This window comes from Ammospiza nelsoni, chromosome 19 (assembly GCF_027579445.1).
Source record: "Ammospiza nelsoni isolate bAmmNel1 chromosome 19, bAmmNel1.pri, whole genome shotgun sequence".
NCBI classification, from domain to species: Eukaryota; Metazoa; Chordata; class Aves; order Passeriformes; family Passerellidae; genus Ammospiza; species Ammospiza nelsoni.
In genome coordinates, this window is record NC_080651.1 from 5,981,211 (window position 1) to 5,997,421 (window position 16,211).

Here is a 16,211-nt window from a genome sequence, read left to right on the forward strand (position 1 = left end):
AATTTAAAAGCAAACTCCAGGTACAGTTAAAGGAGAAGAAGTGGCTGGATGCCTTCTTAGGGAGACTCTAAATCTGTGAAACATGAACATTTCTTCTGGTGGAGAAGAACAATGAGCAAATCTGAGGCTACAGGGCAAGTAGAAAAAGATCTGCACCAGCAGAAAGGCCATAACTTTACAGAGGGAACAATTTAAACCCAGGTGTTTCCCCAGCACAAATTCTGCTCCAACATTAGCAAACTGAATACACAATTGTCATCTCTTAGGTCAATAAATAGCTGGTATCTGAGAATTTTCTTTGTAAACAGTTTTAAAATCCAGTAGATGGCAGTTAGAAATTATAATTATAATTCTGTAAAACCCATCAAAGGTACAGCAAGGCTTGCATACATGAACAATCTGATAGTTAGTTATGCAAACCAGGTTCTTTAACACTAAAACCAAGCAAGAAACACCAGCCTGGTGTATGGGGCAGCCTCCTAATGAAACACACAGAATTCAAACACTGAGTCTGGATGAAATTAAATTACTAAACTTGTGACTGTATCCAAAGCTATCAAGTCTGTAGCAGCCTGAAGATTAAACAACAGCCATAGTTCTTTTTGTTCATCTGGTTTTCCTTACCTAGAAGAGAGTGGTCCCAGAGGGGTTCTAAAGCAAGGTACTCCCCTAGGCCGCCTTTTCCTAAAAGCCTGCTCTATTAATTTGCTTTCAGAGGCAGGGTCTATCCTCCAGAATGAGCCTTTGCCTGGTTCTTCCTGGGAACGTGGTACTTTGATGAAATAACGATTCAGAGAGAGATTGTGACGTATTGAATTCTATGGAACATAAAAAAATATGTAGAATTCATATAACTTTTCCAAGTCAAAATGTGGCCTACTGCAGCAGTTTGTACTATAGGAGACTGGGGGTTCAGCTCTTTAATTCCTTCATTTAACAGCACTCAGAGCACTACCAAGCAGTGCCATAAACCTGAAAGGACTCTTGCATTTTGTAAACTCTTTCCCAACAATTAAAAACCCAGTATTCTAATTGGAAATAACAGGAATCCCATTTATTTCATTCTCTCATGAGAAACACGGTGATTGAAAGCAATGTTTAGAACACTACAGATACTTGTGCAGAATGCAGTGTTAAAAACAAAAACTAAAAATGATCAATGCTTGTACTCCACCCTTCCCCAGGTGTCCCAGCTCCTTCCAGGAGGGCCAGCAGAACACAGCATGAACTGATTCTGATCCTATGTGGTAATTCTGTTACTGTTCCACAATTCAGAAAGAAAAGCTAAATTGCACAAGCTCCAAAGGCAGCTGGAGTGTTGTGAATTCACCCACAGTCCAGTTTGTCTCAATAACAAAGCCAAAAATTTACTGTGTCAATTAAAACACCAAGTGGCAGCAGGTCCTGAACCAACTCTTCCAGATTTTTGTCACCACAGTCCCTTTCACATTCCCACATCCTCAATTTGCTGCAACATCCCCCCACTCCTCCAGCAGAGCAATGCACAGAACTGCTGACACCCTCAAGCTGCCCTATCTCTGCTTGGCTTTGCACACAGAATTTCTTTTTATTTTATTTTTTAACATAGATAAACCCCAAAATCTCTCTGAGTATTATCACTGAACAGCAAGAGACTGATGCTAAGGATTCACCCTGAAACACTTGTGAGGGAACAGAGGTAAACGGGGAAAAAACTTTATGTTAACAAAAGCTCTCAAAATTTGCAAAGCCAGTGTAAAACTTGCTCAAATATCTGAGTTCACAACCCTGATGGTAAGTTTGGAAAACTTAAAGCAGTGATGATAACCACATATGATTTCTTGAATGCAAACTGATGAAACCAGAGATGGTTTTTTCCCTGCCAAAAATGGAAACATAACTAGAAAGATGCCAAGAAAATATTTATAAATTGTATTTATTTCTCCATATGCTAGAATAAAGGAGTGGATCCAAAAATACCTGCTAAAATAATTCAGAGAGACGAGCCTTCAAATGCCCATTAAAATGAGAGCATTGTATGCTAAAGGATATAAATACCTGTTTGTTGAGGTGTGGGACTGGGACACTGGAGATGTGTTTTACTCTATGCTTTGAATGATATGTGCATATATAGCCTCAAATCTGATTTAAAACATCTTTCCTAAGTCACCTATAGCCTCAATTATGATTTAAAACATCTTTCCTAAGTCACCTGAGCTGCAATGCAACTCCTAATGTGCAGAACCTGGCAGAGCAGTGACTGAACAGCATCTGATTTTCAGCTTTTCCAATTTTCTCTGCATAGCTGCTGATTAATGGCTCCAGCACACACTGTCTGCTGTGCCTGTCACCTTGGCTTTAGGAAGCATCACAGAATCCACCCCCTGTTCTATGGCAGAGCTCTGTGTGTCTGTGTTGGGTTCATGATGCTCAAAAAGCAACATCTCCTACACAGACACTCAAGGTACTGTGAAATAGGAAGCAAAACACAAATCAACATTTTATAAACAGAGTCTTGTTGCTAAAACAACCTGACTGCAGCCAGGATACTGCACTGTTATGTGGGAAAGGGAAACAAAAGAGACTTCCCAGCCACAGCAGCCAAGCCCTTGTCTAACCAAACCCTCAGCCAGGGGCAGCTACATTCCCCTCTAACCTTGGGAGAGTGACCCAGCTTTCATTTAGGCTGTATGACAAATAAGTATGTGATTCATATTTAAAAATCCCTTCCTCTACAGGGAAGGATTGTATTCTTCAGTCTTCCACTTTGCAGCCAATGTTAACACTTCCTCACTTTTCCTGTCACCCAATCTCCCTAAATGTTACCTCTGACAATAACTGCAGAGGGAGCAGAGAGCCCAGGGTGGACAATGTGCTCCAGGTGTTCCAGGCTCCCTGAGACACCCCAAACAGCACCAAAGGCACTGAGCCTTCACATGTGCCTGGCAAGGCTCTGCCAGACTGATGTGTACCAGTTAGTCATCCTGGCAAAAGCTGAGGCTGGTCTTGTGAAAATGAAAAGAAAGCAGAAATGAATTCTGCAGAGTTGAAAGGTTTGCTACAGGAATGGACAAGTTCACAAATCAAACAGTGCATGAACCAGGGTGAGATAATGAGATAAAACACTTGTTCCTTCACCTGCTGTATGGGCAAGATCACTGTTTTCAAACAGAACTAAACTTGGAGTATTTCATATCTCAATTTTATCTCAAGATAGCAACACGGATGTTGACACAGCTGTAGGTTACAGAACATGACACCTTTCCTAGACAGCATACAGGATTCAAATCCAGTGCCAAATGCACTTTGCTTTCCCCAAAGCCTGTCTGCAACCCTACTAGGGGTTTAAAGAACACCATTCCATCAATAAAGCAGTATTTAAAATACAGACCAATGTAAATTGCCCACTTTGTTGGAAAACTTACAATCAGAGGAAAGACAACACACTCATTTGCCAAATTCTACATCTGAAGGGTTATGAGGCTTACCAACTGCCTGCTCATGACCATTTACAGCTGCCAGTATTGCTCACATGTTAAAAAAATAAAAAATATTCCAGAAATCAGAATTACCTGCCAGCCCTTGTCTGCTGTCCTGTAGTAGGGATAATTTTTAGTTATGTGCGTATAAATTCCATTTAGTGTAAGCTGCTTATCCGGGGCCATTGTAATTGCTTGGACTATTAACTGTGCATAGGAGTAGGGTGGCTTAGAGTCATCCTGCACAAAAACAACAAAAGTCTGCATCAACAAACTCTGAATAAACACACACTGATCAAAAGTCATAGAACATCATTAACTTGAATTAGGGCACTTTTGGACAACGAAAATCTTGAGGCAGAAAAGAAATTAAGAAAGCTTTGTTGTCCTGATTAGCAATTTTAGGGAAACAAATTTTGCAGCAAAGAATTTTCAATAGCTTCCAAACAGATCTGTAACTTAGACTGCACACAGACGCTCTCCCAAAGGGGACAAGGGTTAATCAATCAATCAATCAATCAATCAATCAATCTCACATCTGCTCACAAAACCCTACACATTATTTTTAAAGCCTGGCACGTTAAATTACCACTCAATGCATACACCTCAGCAAACAAAACATCCCAAGCCTTCCATTGAGTTCAGGTGTCATTTCTGGGATTGGTTTCAAGCTGTGTTTACCTTTGGGCTGTCTCCCCCTGAAGCTTCCTTGTCGTTTTCTGACTGGGAATTGTCAGCCATCAAATGTAGGTCAGATGCTATTCCACGGCTCATTTTGTACCCTGAGGAGCCTGCGCCGCGGGGGCTCGATGGGCAGGAATTTGCAGCACTGTAGAGCATAAAAAGAAGATCCTACTATTTTGTTATACAGTATATCACCACATTATGTCTCATCAAAAAGCTCTTGCTGCAGCAAAGCCACTAATAGAGCTGGGAGGCTGCAGCTAAAGGGTTGTCAGGGCTTCCATTCCAAAGCACCTTCCATGCTTTGCTAAGCCAGCCATGGAATCAGAATCACTGCAGGAAAAAACCTCACTCAGGCTTTCCTCCTCAAGAATCAGCTGATTGATCAGGCTGCAATGTATTTGTGTGAGATTTGCCACCTCAACTGCATCAGCAACCACAGATTTTCAGGCACTCATTGGAAACAACACTGGAAACTACTGCAGTAGTTTGTAGCATAGGAGACTGGGGCTTCAGCTCTTTAATTCCTTAATTTATAAGGACTGGGGGTTCAGCTCTTTAATTCCCTAATTTATAAGGACTGGGGGTTCAGCTATTTAATTCCTTAATTTACAAGGACTGGGGGTTCAGCTCTTTAATTCCCTAATTTATAAGGACTGGGGGTTCAGCTCTTTAATTCCCTAATTTATAAGGACTGGGGGTTCAGATCTTTAATTCCCTAATTTACAAGGACTGGGGGTTCAGCTCTTTAATTCCTTAATTTACAAACAAGACACATATCTTGCATGGAATTTCTGCCATAAGCTTGTGTTCAGTCTGCCCCCCCCAAGATCATCTCTCCAGTGTAGTGTTTTTGCATATTTGAGGAAATAAAGCAAGAGGTGAGGTAAAAAAATGTTGGATTCTCATTTAAATTGGAATCAGTATTATTTTAAGTGTTTACAGGCGTGTGCACATACTTACACATAGGTATGTGTATAAAAATCATAAATTTATCTATAAATGGGGTGCATCAGCACTGACTCAGCTGATTTAATGCAGTATTGGGCCAACAGAGCAGATACACTATTGGAAAGCAAGAGATGGTGCCAAACACTAAAAAGTATCTCCTAACACTTCACATTTTGCCATCCATCACAGAAAACCAGGTAAAACTGGATATAATTCCACTGGAACATCTTTCTACCACTGGTCCCCTGCCTTGCAGAGTCCACAGGAACTGCAGCTGCACAATGCCAATTTTCTTCTATGATTTTCTTTTAGCCAAGAGGAAAGAGAAAATCAGCAGGTGAGGTTCATCCCCTTCCCCAAAATAATTCTGGCAGCTCTTTTGCAAGGACACAACTCTCTGCAATCCATACTGCAGCTGATTTCAAGGCAGCCCTCAGAAATTCCAAAAAAACAGAAATCTCAATAGCTGCACCTGGCTGTGCCCCCAGAAGCAGCCTTATCTCCAAAGATAATCTTTAATCTTTGAATTTGTGGTTCAAAACATCAACAACAAATAAATCTAGACTATGTTATTTAGATCTACACACTAAAGCTTGAACAATTTTCATCTGTCAAGGTTTGTTTGTCTGCCTGGCCCCTCCAGTTTTTTGCTGCCTCCTTTTTCATGCACAGAAGGAGACAAACACTATAGATTGGACAAATTATATTTACACTGAAAGCATCAAAGCTTCACTTCCCAAGAAATCCACCCATGATTTATTACTAGTGATGTACTTACTATAAGAGAGAGATGGCAATTTTTAAATGTTGTACAGAAGAATCCCTGGTTAGAGCCCAAATGTGGAGCTAATTTATTTTTTTAGATATAGGTCACTCCTGCTCTGTGTTTCCAAGTATCAGCTGACAACATCCCTCTCCTCTGCTCACTTCAGCATATATTGACAAAGAGACACATATGGTATAATCAAAGCAAGTTTACAAGTCTTCTACAAAACAGGATGATTTGCAGAGAAACTGTCAGGCTTTGCTCTCAAAATAGACTCCAAACTGTCAGCTTTTTTATTTTTGTGTAATAAACTACTCAACAGGTGTATGAAAGCCCTGAAGAGAATTACAAAATTCATAGTGGTGATAGATGGGATAATATCTGAAATATTTGTGAGCTGCTCTGTCATTGGCAAGATGTGTTTTCCCTGAATTCTTATAAGAAAGCAAACCTGTTACACAGACAAGTCTAGGTGTCTTTTCTCTCTGCTTCCATCATTTCAGCAGATGTCATGAAACACTCCCAGACAGAGACAAGAGCTTGGCAAACATGCAAGAAGTCAATTATCCTTCCATTCCAATCTCATTAACAATCTGTACCTTTTTAAAAGCAAGCATGGACACAGGAAGTGAGAGGGGACAAAAAAGCTTTCAAAAGCATGAACATGACTGAAACAACTTTCAGGGCCTGGACATGGAAGTTTTGCTCCTGATCTTTCCAAGACTTGGAATAATTCCATCTGAAGTAATTTGTGAGGATGTGTTGTTTGTGTTTAATTGAGTTTTGTCCCAGTAACAGGTGGGACAAAGCTGCAATTACCAAAGAAGCAGCAGGGCAAGGAAAACCAAACCAAAATAAACTGCTCCTTTCCAACTTAACAAAGCCAAATCTTCTGGAGTAAGAGATCAGTCCATTTTCCACACCAATAATAACCCAAACCATTTTTCCTGATGATGAACTTCAGGACAGTGGCAAATCAGCATGTTTTAAAATGGTGTCATTTAAAATTATCTCATTTGAAGCGTTGCCATAAGCATGCAAGAGCAAAAAGCAATTTAAATTGTTGAAATGCAAGAAAAATGCCAGGTTCTTGAGCAGAATGTTACACATTGAACATGTTAATGTTCATGCAACTATGGCAGCAGAAAGGGGGTTTCTGGAGGCTGAGTTTCAGCCAAATTTTGACCTCAAAAGCAAAATCCTGAATGAGAAAGTTGTGCTGAGCTTGACTGTAGGTGGCCCTGATCCCACCTGCAGGGTTTAAATACCTGATGGTTCCTGTGGGAGAAGGGAGGGGGCTGATCAGGTGAGCCATGTTGTCTGGAATGTTTATTGTTAAGGGAGAGATCTGGGGTTGCACAGGCTTCACTGGGGACTCCGGGGCCTCCTGCTTTTCTCTCTTTTCATTGGACAGAGCTGTGAATGTTATCTTGATGTTTGTGCTGGGAAACCTGAAAGTACAGCTGAAAAATAAAAATAAACAAATATATGAGTCGCTTGTTTAGAGAATGTAAAACTTTCTGAGTAACTTGCATGTTATCACCTAAGCTCATTTAGAATTTATAATTTTTACATATATATTTCTAATTACCCACAACCATCTTCATTTTACAGATCATGCAGGGAGATCAGTGTGACCAGAAAAAGATCACAAGGAAATGCAATTCTTTCTAACAAGGGCAGTTTGTGCATTGTCTCTAAATTTCTTGAGGTTCATCCTGATCCTGCAGCAGCCCCAAAGCAGAGCTATTTTAAAAACAAAACCTCATTATTTTATGATGCCAAGGAACAGCTTCAGCAAATGAACAAGTTGGTCCATGATTAATCAGAATTAATCAGATTAATCAGCAGAATTAATCATGAACATTGGCCAATTTGAGGTCTAACCAGTTTCATAGACTGGTGTAAGAGATTTGGGTTCTTTTCTCTTAAAACACCTATTAAATTAAACATATCAATTCCAATTCTGCTCATTTACAGAGCATACTGCTGCTTTAGTACTACTAAACACCTTTTTTCAGAGCTGTATTTAAGACCCAATTTCAGTAAACTGCCTATTTTCATGTATAACCAAGGATTACCTGCCTAAATTTAATGACAAACAATAAATTAACAATGTGCAACTGTTTACAAATTTGAAAAATAAAATACAACGAATGTACCTTAGGATAATCCCTTTTTTACATCCCTGTGCACAGATTTAGAAATAAACCCAATTAAACAGGACAGGCTTGTTTCTAACTTCTCAGTAAATAAATTTGCTTAATCTTGAGCAAATAAGAAACTTAATTTTGTCTCAACAAAAGCATCTATAAAAATACAGTTTAAATAACTTTACTACCTCCTCATCCTTAAGCTGTTAGACTACACTGAGCACTAAACCCACGATGACATTTACACACCTCCCACATGATGAAAAGGACTTTCCAACAAGACTATACCCAGAAACAAACCTCACAAAATGTTGAGCTTTGGGTTTGTTTTGCTTTCAAGTGCTTCTAGGCAGATCTAGTTTTATACAAAAAGGACACAAGCACATGCTGGAACAAGGGCTAAGAAATGAGCTATGAATGCAAAATACAGACTGTAAATAAAAGTGAACATTTCTCTGGAAAAATATATTAAACATAAAAGTGATGTAAGAATTGGCAGGAACACTCAGCTGCAGAGCAGCCTTAGAAATGAACTCTCCTGTGTTTTGGCTTTCATATCTTCAAATGAATCAAAGGATGTTTATAGCACAAAGGCAGCATTTGATTTTCACTATGTCCCTTGCCACATGCACCACAGTGGTTCTTTTTCCCTACAATCCACATTCAAGGATCAGGAAAAAGAGAAAGAATTGACAGTGACCTTCCTTTTCTCTCTGTCTTACTTCTGAGTACGGACCGTGTCCGCATTTAACAGACGACCTATTTCTGAAACATGCTCAATGTACTAAATTAGGAACGGAATCTATGCCAAAAACTGCACAAGCATTTCAGCAAGGAAGTTAAATGGACCAATTTCTGGGTTGGGGTTTTTTAATATATTCAGTAACAACTCATTTCTTTGCTTTTTCCAGTAGAAAGTATTTTGTGCTTGTATCGTTTTAGTGACAATGGAAAGGGGTCTTGGTTGTTTTGGTAATAAAAATATTTTCCAAGCATTTCTTTTAAGCAGTAATAAAAACAACACAAGTGTATGCAAAGCCAGCCAAAGATTAAGAAAAAAATCCCTGTGAGAAAGTGAACAACATCTGCTTGACACAGATTTAGTCACCTTCCCTATGCATTTCATGAGGCTACTCCATACCTGCAAATTTACCTTAAATGCTTGTAAGACCAAATTTATTTCAAGTCAAGGGAATAACTGGACATGGCTTTAGGGGCTAATTCCCTGGTTAGAGTCCTTATTGCCTGGTAAAAACCACCCCAGTACACAGCACTGAGGAACTGGAGCTCTCCTGTGCCACACCAGGTGAGGATGGGGAAGAGATTAAATTAAACTTATATAAATCTCCACAGCTTCAGGAATATGGAAAGGCAGAAAAGGAACACTCAGCAGCTCCTTTGATATTCCATATTAAAAGATCTCTTTTTACCCTCCTGCAGCCCTGAAGGCATCATCTCCCTCTGGCAAACAGCACAGACAGGGGGCTCTCAAATGATCAAGGTTGGAAAAAACACCCACAAAAACATCCCCAAACATAGGGAACCAACCAGGGGACTCCAGAGGTTCTACATATGCCAAACAAACTGGGAACTGACAGACATGAAAACCCAAAGGCACCCCCAGTGCAGTTTAATTTCCATGCCTGAAAAGCCAGTGTAAGTAAGGAAATACAATATAATAATAATACTTATAAATCCCTGTCTGGTTAGAGCAATAAACACCTGAATATTATCAAAAGACCACATCTGTCAATTGATTCATATTTGCAAACAGTTTTTTTTAATGGAGGGATATTTTTATAGCTGGAATTCAGCCAAAAAGCAGAATAAAGAGTGTACACTAACCAAGAGAGTTCCTGAATAAATTGCAGCTATGCAAATGTATTATATTTACATCCAAAATCAAAGTACACAACATGTTCTAATTTGATCAGAATCAAGTTGGTTTTGGCATATTCTTTAGTTATACAACGAACTAAACAAAAACCACAGAAACACCCACAAGGAGAGACCTCATCAAACATTTATTCCTCAACAAGCTGAACTGGGTTTTACTCACTGTTCAAAAGCTTACAAAAGTTTCACAACACACTACCACAGCATGGCTTGCTGGGAAAGAAATTCATCTAGACAACCCATTTACAAAAACATCCAAAGAAATAAAGACACCAAGCATCACAGCATTTCAAACACACTACCACAGCATGGCTTGCTGGAGGAGAAACTCATCTAGACTTACAAAACCCACTTACAAAATATCCCAAAGAAATAAAGCAGTTTTGTATATTTATTGATGGCAAGTCCAGGTGAGCATCACAACAGAGCCACTCCATGACCCAGGGAACCACAGGAGGTGTCACAGCTAAAATGTAACTCATAACCTCAATTATTCTTCTTTAAATTAACAAAAAAAAAAACTCATTGTGGGTTGATTACTGGAAAACAGCAACCAAACATCACAGCATTTCACACTATTCCATAGGTAACTCATCTATATCTGCAGTTTTTAGGCAAACACAGTGATGCTGATCCAGGCAGGACCTCTATAGAGCTTAGGAACTTTGCAGGGTGCCAGAGAACTGTCTCAGGGTAAAAATGTGTAAAGCCTGGTTTTGTCACATCTGTATTTCCAATATTTTCTCCCTCCCCTCAGCAGTTCTGTCCATACTGAAGGGAAAGGCTGATGATACACTTGTAGTTCTGCCTGTGTGAAAATCCCATCTGACTGGGAAGGAGGTATTTCATCCTGTCTTCATCTGGGAAACCAAAACACAGCAGAATTCAATTTTTCCCTGTACATAAACCCTGCTGTGACACCAAGTGCTTCAGTATCTTTGAATTATTCCAGTTTAATTGCCTTCTAAGAACCAGGACCAAAATCAGACAGAAGCTGCCATGGCACTTTGATCAGCAGGTTCTTTTATCAGCACCTCCAGATTTTACATTCAAATAGATGATAAGGGCTGAGCAGTGATAACCCCTGAAGTCAGGGTGGTTACAAGTGCACAGCTCAATTCCTTCACACTGACTGTGATCCTGAACCCCTGTTAACTTCAAGATCCCCTGAGATTTAAAGAGATCTGAAAGAATAACAAGATGCCTGGTTTTGACCTCTTGTTGATTTACTGAGAGCCAAGGACAGCTTCAACTTTTCACATTAAAAAGCCAAGACTCAAAAAAGAACCCAGTCAGCAGCTGGGAGATTGCTTGTGTCAATTTTTGACTTCAAATACGTTCAAGGTGAACACAGGCAGTGTTAACTCCCCACAAAGGGAAGCAGAGGTCATTATCAACATCTGCACCACCAAACACAGTTTTCAGTTTTCTCTGACAGTACAGCAGCCTGAGATGATACTATTTCTGCTTCCTTCTGCTATTTTGATCAGTGAACTAACAAAAAAACATGGAAATTACCATACTTCTAGCTATGGTCTTCTTTCCATGGAAGGGAGATTTGAAACTAATCCATTTTCTAATTCCTCTTACCTACCTACTTGTGATCTACTTCCCAACTTTCCCCTTATTCCAGTAAAAATGACTCTCACAGCCAATTCATTTATTTATATATATGCACACTGACAATCACCTACAGTGCACACTCCCAGACACACTTCTGAAATAATTATTTTTCAAAAGTCAAGCAAAAATTGAGTTTTTACATTTTTCAGACACAACTGGAGAGAAACTGAGTTTGGAAGGGACCTCTGAAAGTGTCCAGCCCAGAGCAGGGTAACGTCCAAGTCACACCAGCTTGCTCAGAGCCTTGTCTCTCCAAATTTTGAAGCCTTCCAAATATAGAATTGGGCAACTCATTTCTTCTAATTACACCCTCAAGCAGTGAATAGTTTCTCATTTGTACAGATACAAATCCTTCACTGCAACTTCTGCAGCTGCTTGTGCCCAAAGTGTGAGGCACGGCCTGGCCTCAGGCTTTCCACAGTCACTCCTCAGGCAGGGGAGGGCTGCACCAAGACCCACCCTTGGGCTTCTCCAGGAAAAATAAAATTAAATTAAATCAAATTCAGGTCCTTTAGGCTCTGCCCTGAGCATTCCAGCAGCAAGTCCATTCAAGCAAGTGTCCACAGGAACGTGATGCTTGGAAATTACAATTTGATTGACTTCCTGCTAATGGGGAAATTTCAATTTGAAAGCACAAGGACCCCAATTTCATCTCTTCTCCATTTGCTGCTTCATTTATTATTGATTCCATCACAATGGATTAATAGGATATTAACTATAAATTAAACAATATGTGGCTGTGGTTTTTAACTGGTTTTTAAATAAACAAGACTTAAAAGATGAGTCTTAACAAGTACAACTAGAAATACCATGGAAGTGAAAAAAGCTCAACAAGTTGAAGTATGATTAAATATTTCAGTGTCTGAATTTTCTACCAATAGGTTTCTGACTGCTCAACACCAAGAGCAGGCATACTGAATTATTCACATCCAGAATTTATTTTTAAGACTTTGGGCTGTTTTTAATTGAACTGAAGTCAATACCACACTCCATTTCTGGAATAGAGTCATCACCTTTAGAGTTAAAAGAATCAACAAACCCAAAACTTATTAAGAAGACAAATTGAACTGAATTGCTGTTTTTATTTCAAGATAATCAAAAAGTACCCAACAGTTTAAAGTCTGGGCTTCCAAGCTAACAACAACTGTGATAAATGAATCCATCCAAACAGTCATATATTGAGTAGCCACCTGAAAATTCCCAGCACTAAATGATTATTAATAAAGCACAGGTTATTAAGAAAATACCACACAATTTTTAACAGTAGGCATTGTCTTGACTCTTCAAACAGAAAAAAACTGTTCAGATACTTGTTTTACAAAGTCTTTTCTAGGATTACATTAAAAACTGCTATGGTAACACTTTGCCATCACTAAGAGTATAGGAAAAATTATCACAGATAAACTGAAAAAGAGTGATCCAGTATAAAATTAGATTATAATTATTTTCTTATAATACTAAATAGGGTTAACTTTCTCAATGGATAATTTGCTCATGCAGGTGCTTGTTCACCTTACATGAGGGGCCACCTTGTGCTCCTGTCAGAGATTTTAGCTTTAAGGTGGCATTTGTAAACCTTTCTCCATTGTTGGCAATGGGAGTATCTGATTTTCCCCATTGATGGAGGAGTGGTGATGAAAAAAAATTTATTTATATTAATGGAACACAAAGCCCAGCTCCTCTAGCAGATTTTTAGAAAGGACATTTTTGATGCCCTCCTGCTTGCAGCTGACCACAGCCTGTGAGAAACCACACCAGCCAGAACATGGCAGCACTTCCCACAGGGCCATGTCCACATCCATTGTGGTGGGATGGATTCCTCCTCCTCCTCCTCCTCCCTGCTTTGAAACCAAGTCCTGATGTGGCTGATTCACCATAAATTTACATTCAATTATGCTTGGCCATTACCAAGCAGGACACTTCTAGAGGTTACCCAAAAAGCAACTGCCCTTCCAAGAGTGGCAGTTTTATCTCTGGGGACTGAATCTGAGCTCACAGTGTTCCCCTTAATTCCCTGTATCCTTTGCAATTGATTTCTGGGGCCCAAAAATCAATCTTTGCACAGCACATCCTCCACACACACACTGGGAGGGCTCAAGGCACGCTCGACCTCTAATGCCACAAGGAACAAAACACTGGCAGGTTTTTAAACCAGCCATTAGAATTTTTATTCTGAGCACTGGGCATTCTCTTCACAAGGATTTGGGTATTTTTTCAGGTGTGTCATCGCTGTCTACACAGTGTCACCCAACAGGGTGGAAAACACCCTAAAGAGCAAGATCACTGATCCATCTATCTCTATTTTCTGATCTCTTAAATCCAAAAGCAAAGATCTATGCAGTATCAGAAGCAATGAAATATTGCTGTGGCCTCATGTTAATTCAAGTTGGCCAATAAAACACTTGTAGCAAATCGTAAGCAAAGGCTGGAAATACAATCTAGCTATAAATTACTGGCTCTCCCATGGGAAACCTCAGTTACAGACTTCCCTGCTCATGGTTTAGCAAGTGCTTCAGAAGTATGTAAAGCTGTTGGTTGATATTCCTCACAGGAACAGTGCTGACCTGCCTCAGAAGGGTCTGGAACAAACCTGCCTGCGTCAGAAAATGATCCTATGACAGCAGAATATCGATGACGACAAGAGGAACATTCCTGAAGCACCAGCAGCAAACACAAATGGAGTAATGAACACATGACAGCATCTGAAATGGTGCTCAGCTCGTTCCCACTCACAGAGCTGACATCATGAGAAACTGGCATTTTTAACCCTGTACTCACAGCAGTTTCTCTGAGGCTATTTGAGAGTTTAGACTGAAATGAGTGTGCTGAAGTTGTTCCACTACAGCAAATTTTGCTGCACACGTAAAGGATTCTATTAACAACTTGGAACTGATCTCACTCCTCCCCTGCATTATTACAGAAAAGGGTGCTCACAGTATAGCACAGATTTTCAAAGGTTCTTCTTTCAGCAGCCAGGATCTCTTTTCTTTCCACACCAACCACACAACACTGGTACTGATCAGCAGCAAAAATATTTAGGCTATCTTACAATCATGGCAACTGTGCTGTGGTTAATTAAAACTACCTATCTCAAAATCACAAATTTCCACTGCATTCTCCTTTTTTCTTAAAGGGCAAAATATTGAAACCAGCAAGAAGAAATTAAAAAAAAAAAAAAAAAAAAAAGCCAGAAACCCAAACAAAACCTAGAGAATTTCAATGCAGGAGCCCTGCACAGGCTGCAGGACTGAGAAAGCTCTTGGCCTGCAGGCAGGAGTGTAGGCAGCAGTTACTGTAGAAACCGAGCTCTTCCCTGCTTTTCTCTGAGCAAAAGAAAGACACAAAAGAGCTGGAAAACAGCGATCGATGGGAAGCAGCTTATAAAGCTGCTTGTCACATCTGCTGCAGGAAAACCAGACACTAATTCATTAAAACTGCTCATGTAATGCCTCTGGAATTTGAGGCTCCCCAGCCTGTGAATACAAAAGAAACTCCGCCTATGGAAACACTGCATTTTCGGGTGTTTAGCATCTCTGTACACAAAAGCCTTCTGCAGAGCCAGGTTGTGTGGTCTCAATCTCTACATTTCCTACTAAACTACAAAAACAATTTAAAATTTGTCCAAAAGCTGGAGTGCCTCTACCTTTGCCAAATTGCAAACAGTCCCAACAAAGCCCACATACATCACTCTATAACACAACAGCTTCCTGCTTAAAAACACAAACAAAACCCTTGCAATAGGAAAACAGAAATCAATTATCATTTTTTCTTCCTCCCAGATAACTGCATTTAACCATAAATATGCAGGTTCCAACTTTCTCTGTCACAGTAAATACCATTCCAAAACTTCTTATAAGCACAGCTGAACCAAAGCTGCCAAACCAAACCCACCCCATCCTTTACCACCAAGATGTGCCTGGCACCTCAGTCTCAGTCACTGGGTACTCGTGGGGGTGCAAAAGTTCATATGGAAACACCGAGGTTCTAATAACATCAATCAGTGTTAAATAAAAGCTATCAGCAAAGCAAACCAAACTGCTGGGAGCCAAACAGACAGTTCCTGGCATCTCACATTGCTCACAATTAAAGCAGTAGGAGGAGTACAGTGAACAAGTGCTGTCATGATGTGTTTTGACGCAAGCATAATCATAAAAAAAGCACTTGTGACTCAGATGTTACTTTAGTAACAAAAGCCTTCATTTATTACCTCATCACAGACCTGCATTCCATTGCAAAATTGTGCCCAAACCTCCTCACCAAGAGAGCAGCTACCCACTGAAGCTGGGCTGCACAATGATTATTCCCCATTCAAGGAAGCAAAGTTTATTTTAGATGGGCTCTTCAAGGCAGAACTCTGCTCCAAGAGCAGCACAAGCCTTTATTTGACACAGAAATCCATGACTAACTCAGGCCATTGAAGAATGACAAAAACTGCTTCCTACCAACTCGAACTTTGAGCAGACAGCAGTGTTTCATTTCCCCCCTAAATCTGCCTGTCTGCTCAAAGAACAGGCTTTTTTCAACCTCCTCTCACACAGCTATGGGCATTAATTAAATTTCACACTTGCTTACCTAAAGATGTCTGATGGTCAAGAGCCATTCCATATTTGCTTCACTGTGGTGATACTGCTGGGCTGGGAATCTTAACAGAAATCAAGATTTTTGTATTATATTCTGAGA

The 16,211-nt window shown here is 39.9% G+C and overlaps 1 protein-coding gene across 1 annotated transcript in view; it reads right to left on the reverse strand.

Moving 5' to 3' along the window:
* Positions 1 to 16,211, reverse strand: part of FOXK2 (forkhead box K2) — a 45,799-nt gene that overhangs the window by 7,052 nt on the left and 22,536 nt on the right. Inside the window, exons 2-5 of the mRNA XM_059486072.1 lie at positions 7,128 to 7,322; positions 4,140 to 4,287; positions 3,552 to 3,698; positions 625 to 818 (exon numbers count right to left, since the gene is read on the reverse strand). Of these exons, the coding sequence (XP_059342055.1) occupies positions 625 to 818; positions 3,552 to 3,698; positions 4,140 to 4,287; positions 7,128 to 7,322 (684 nt within the window). The remainder of the gene's footprint in view (positions 1 to 624; positions 819 to 3,551; positions 3,699 to 4,139; positions 4,288 to 7,127; positions 7,323 to 16,211) is intronic.